At 41.7% G+C, this 5230-nt stretch overlaps 1 protein-coding gene across 3 annotated transcripts; it reads left to right on the top strand.

The window, feature by feature from the left end:
* The first annotated feature begins 1039 nt into the window (after positions 1–1039).
* Positions 1040–4817, top strand: LOC104959746 (transportin-2-like). 3 transcript variants are annotated; one of them, XR_799913.1, is made up of 9 exons: positions 1040–1233; positions 1885–1978; positions 2079–2177; positions 2259–2354; positions 2523–2598; positions 2694–2778; positions 3200–3299; positions 3407–3481; positions 4425–4514. XR_799913.1 is itself a non-coding variant. In XM_010787640.1 (8 exons), exons 1-8 carry the CDS (start codon positions 1075–1077, stop codon positions 4530–4532), a joined length of 807 nt encoding a protein of 268 aa, XP_010785942.1. In that variant the 5' UTR covers positions 1040–1074; the 3' UTR covers positions 4533–4817. The 3 variants fall into 3 exon arrangements, 2 of the variants coding, with proteins under 2 accessions (XP_010785942.1, XP_010785943.1); XM_010787640.1 differs by lacking the exon at positions 2694–2778 and having other exon boundaries at positions 4425–4817; XM_010787641.1 differs by lacking the exon at positions 2694–2778 and having other exon boundaries at positions 1891–1978; positions 4425–4810.
* Positions 4818–5230: the final 413 nt, after the last annotated feature.

The following is a 5230-nucleotide window of genomic DNA, read 5'->3' as shown; positions in this document are numbered from 1 at the left end:
GAATCACCTGATTGCATAGAACATAGATAAGGAGCACCAAAGCAGTTACCAGCCATCAGGTGTCTCTAGATCAGGGATGGGCAACTTTGATGGTGGCGGGGGCCACATCATTGATGTACTGGCCACCAGGGGGCCGACAGATTCACTTGGAACACACACACACACAAATTCCATGTGTTGTAATTATTAACAAATATACGAAGTCTGACATCTTCATTGACATTTTACAATCAAAGGGAACATCCCCAAAGAATGGGAACATCCTCTAATAAGCTCACTAAACAAATATTATTTCATTTACAAGTGGCATGTTTGTATTGAACAGGTTATTAAACAGTGGAATAAAACTATTTTAAACTATTGGAAAGCACGGAAAATGTCTGTGTATTGAGATTAACCATTAAGATGACATAAACATGAAGTCATGAACACTAACCCAGACATTAGTTGTCTAACTTGAACCTAAGACACACCGTCTCTGCTGACGCACAATAAGGGCAATGTCAACAGACACCTGTCAGCCCGCACTCTGCTGTTCCTCAGCACCACTCCCCCTCCCTCCCGCTGAAATTATGAATGAAAAGCGTAGTAATCATAGATAACACGGCAGGGTCCGTGACAGTTTGTTTTCATCTGATTTCAAATAAACAAAGTCTTGGTTTTAAGAATATTAAACTTGTTTCACCAAATTCAGATGATAAATACAACTTTTAAACTTGTAAAGGCATAATTACAAGAGGCAACTTAACGTCACAGCAGACATAACAACAGCCGGTGTTTCTTGTGAGGGTTTCCCCGGGAAACAAACACAATACACACAAATGCGTCACAGATTATTTCGCGGTATTTGAAATCATGCTCGCGACGTAACTAGGAGTCTAGTGGACGGTATCAGTACTACAAGTAAAATAAATAAATATATATATATATATTTTTTAATTAATTACATTGTTTCTAAATTAATCTGAGGGCCGCAAAAAGAGGAGGTGGGGGCCGCCATTTGCCCATCCCTGATTTACATAATTGACACTTTCCCCCCCTCTGATCTTTTCTCCCCCCCTCTGTGTGTCTCAGATGTACAGTCAGCAGCCTGACCAGTACGAAGCTCCGGACAAGGATTTCATGATCGTGGCTCTGGATCTTTTAAGCGGTTTAGCTGAGGGACTGGGGGGCCACGTGGACACACTTGTGTCCCGCAGTAACATCATGACGCTGCTTTTCCAGTGCATGCAGGTGAGGATAGCCTGTGTGTTTTTTTGTTTTTTTTCCCCACACAATTTTAATGAGTTTTTCTTGCACTTGATACAAATAATTTATTTAGTCTGAAGTGAGTTGATTTCAACTCAAACTTGTTGGGTCACTTGATGTGACCCAACAAATGACCCACGGTGTGTTAGTATTGCCACTGCTATTTATTCATGGTGTGTGAGATGGAGCTGGTCAATTGTTTTAAGATTTGGTCTAATTTAACTTTAACTAATTGAATCGACACTTGCACACACGCAGCATCTGACTGGCCTCCGCTCATCCTCAACTATGACATGTCAGAACCGAAGTGTCTGTATTTAGCATCCAATTTCTAATACTTAAACAATGTTTTGGCAATATCTTTATGCCCCACTGCTGATGTTGATTATGTTTTCAGGTTTTCTTTCCTACCAATTTTTTGTAAACCTGAGATCCCCAAAAACTTCTCTCAGGGGCTTAAGGGCCGAGAACTTTGCCATATATTCCAACCACCGACACTTGATCTTATATGGTGGGAATGTAATATTGTTTCTTTTTAAACTGAGGTCATAATCCTGTGACTCAGTGGTCTGGTCCATTTCCAGTCTCTGTTAATGGTGCGTGTTCACATTTCTCTTGGTCTTTCTGTCTCTTCTGTCCCAGGATACGATGCCTGAAGTGAGACAGAGCTCATTTGCTCTGCTGGGCGACCTGACCAAGGCTTGCTTCCCTCATGTCAAACCGTGTATTGGTAATTATCTCTCTCACTCTCTGCCGTTGCAAATATATTACTCAATCTTCCTCCTTTTTATTTGCCTGTTCCTAATGCTAACATTTGACGTGTCCTACAGCTGAATTCATGCCGATCCTCGGGACAAATCTCAACCCGGAGTTCATCTCCGTCTGCAACAATGCTACCTGGGCCATAGGAGAGATCTGCATGCAGATGGGTGCGTTTGAGCAAATGCATCGTTTTCATGTGATGCAGTTCTGTGCTTGTAAATAAGATAATGGCTCTGTGTCTCTGTCAGGCGTGGAGATGCAGCCATACATCGCTATGGTTCTGAGCCAGCTGGTTGAGATCATTAATCGACCCAACACCCCCAAGACCCTGCTGGAGAACACGGGTACAGACGTTTTGTAATACTTGTTTTACAAAGGAAAGTAGACGGATGTTATAGTTATATGCAAAATCCAAAAGTCATCAAAAAAGAGAAGTGAAATGAGCGCAGGTAGTGCCAAAACCCGTCTCTAACAGCAGTCCTGACCCCCCTCTCTCTCTCTCTCTCCTCCAGCGATCACCATCGGTCGCCTAGGATACGTGTGTCCTCAGGAGGTCGCGCCCGTGCTGCCGCAGTTCATCCGACCCTGGTGAGCGCATGTTACATCTCTTTTTCTGTGTCTATTATTCCAAATGATGTGCCATCTTTCGTGGTTTGATTTTACTTTACAACATCTGCCCACAGTCTTCTTCGGTGGTGTCTTTGTACATCCTGCTCTTCTTCGGTTAGCTCTTCTGTACATGCAAAACACGTCTGCGCCAGTCCTCAGGCAATACACTTTCATTTCTGTTCTTATTTTCTTCTTTGTGTGATTACTGCATATCATGAGCTGCCGTTCTTTAAAATCCTGCTTCTCTCACACAAGAAAACAATTAAATTAGCAAGCAGCAGGAACCAATGAGTCATTTCAAGCTTTAAAAAAAAAAAGACAAATGTCCTCCCACACGGCAAGATAAGGGCAGGCTGTTTTTATTGAACCTTTAGAAGATATTAAGAAGCAAGCATGAAAGTGCAAAATTAGCCATGGAAGAAAAAGCTTAACGTTTTACAAATGTTTAGGTATGCTGTCAATTCGAATTCTGGCAAAGAAACAATCAAAACTGTTCAGAAACAGCAGGTCAGAATAAAATGGAACATTTGAATGTTTTGACTTTAATGGCTGCTTATTGTTTAATATTTCCCTGCTGCAGGTGTACGTCCCTGAGGAACATCAGAGACAACGAGGAGAAAGACTCTGCCTTCCGGGGGATCTGCATGATGATCGGTGTGAACCCAGGAGGCGTGGTGCAGGTGAGACATTCACCCTGTAGGCTTTAAGTCATGGCGCTCTATATGCATTTCCCCGTGTCACCTGTTGATGTTGAAACCTTCTCCCCTCTTCCTCTGTGTCTGTTCAGGACTTCATCTTCTTCTGTGACGCAGTGGCCTCCTGGGTGAGCCCTAAAGACGATTTGAGAGACATGTTCTATAAGGTGAGGGTGATGCACGAGTGGATTGATCAGGGGTAAAGTGAACTCGCCATGTTGTGTGAGTTACTGCGAGGGAAAGAGAAGCAGTGTGTGTTCACCTCAGCCACAAGGACACTGCTTTTGTTCTGCAGAACAAGGAAGAGAACACACTCCCCGTCACATCATATATCTGCAAAATCCACCAAGACATGTATTTACACTTTGGAGAATCTCTGTTTTAGTTCTATAATATTCCTTTACAGACATTTAAGTGTGTGTTGGCGGCAGAGTGAATCCATAAAAGGGCAAATGAACCTCATAGCCTGTTCTGTATCAAGAAGCTATTTCTGTTTGAATTGACAGTGACTTTGCCCCAGTAAGGGAAATGTATGGTGCACATCCTGTTGGGCTGCTTCCTGACACCATCAGCATTTTAAAGCAATACTTTCTTCTTTTGCCCAGCGATGCTGTGACCGGCAATTTAACTATAGGTACACTAGGACAATAAGTATGATGATGTTAATAAGTTGTCTTTCAGTTTTGCCACTAAAAGACAACATTGGCTAAAGAGCTGCTTTAAAGAAAATGGGTCACCCACCACAATATAAACTACAATGATGAACTGACTTTGTTTTTTTATAATGCCCAAGTGTGCAAAAACACAAGGTTAAGAACTTATTTGAAAAGGGAATGATCGATTACAAGAAGGTGGTAATTATTAGTTAGATGTGTCAGCTGAAAAAAATCCATATCGTGGACCTTCTTTAAGCTTCTTCAGCCAATAAATCAAACGCTGAAATGCAGGACTCTTTATAGAGGAACCGTTAAGGGAACTAGCAAAGGATCAGATAGTTGAAGTATGAGAGATTAGCTGTAAATGTATGGAGTCCATGGTCTAACCCCTTGAGGATTACTTGCGGATGTGCCTGATTTAATCCCCACCCCCCCCTCTTCTGTCCCTCTCCAGATCCTGCATGGCTTTAAGGAGCAGGTCGGGGAGGAGAACTGGCAGCAGTTCTCAGAGCAGTTCCCCCCCCTGCTGAAGGAGAGACTGGCAGCGTGCTACGGCGTTTAGATTCTCTACACCCACCCAAGAGGTAATCCCACACACACATCCTTGTTTTAACTCAAAGGAATGGCTGGCTGATAACGGCTTATACAAAATATCTCTATGTTTAAGCTTTGCCGTGATACACACCAGACACTTACAGCATGTTCTAGTAAACTAATCTGAAAACCAGTGTACTACTTGGAAGTCAAATTGGTAATTGGAAAAGTGTCTTTATAAACTTAAACCTATTATTTACACTATTTAATTTGTTCTTCTAATTACAATTTGTGTGCCATATTAAAAATGTATATTTTTTGTGTATTCATAATTGTCGCTTAATAATTACACATTTTGTTCGGAGTATTATTTTCATGATACATTTTAATTTTAGTATTCAATTCATTCTTTGTTAGGTCACTTTTATTTTGAAGTTGGTTCTTACACGCTCTTTCTATAATATTAAACATAGCCTTGTAATGAAAACAAATGTGGATAGAAGTTACCTGCCCCATCTTTGATAGGAAGAGGGCGAGGAGAGCGGAATGCCAAAGAAAGTTTCTTCCTCAGTGATGTTTCAATTAATGTTTGCGATATAGTCATGTACATCATTCCGAGTAGAGAACACACACACACACACACACACACACACACACACACACACACACACACACACACACACACACACACACACACACACACACACACACACACACACACACACA

The sequence above is a fragment of the Notothenia coriiceps genome, unplaced genomic scaffold, assembly GCF_000735185.1.
Source record: "Notothenia coriiceps isolate Sejong01 unplaced genomic scaffold, NC01 NC01_scaffold00030930, whole genome shotgun sequence".
NCBI lineage: Eukaryota > Metazoa > Chordata > Actinopteri > Perciformes > Nototheniidae > Notothenia > Notothenia coriiceps.
The sequence above is the reverse complement of the archived record's forward strand: the minus strand, read 5'-3'. Positions and strand labels throughout refer to the sequence as shown.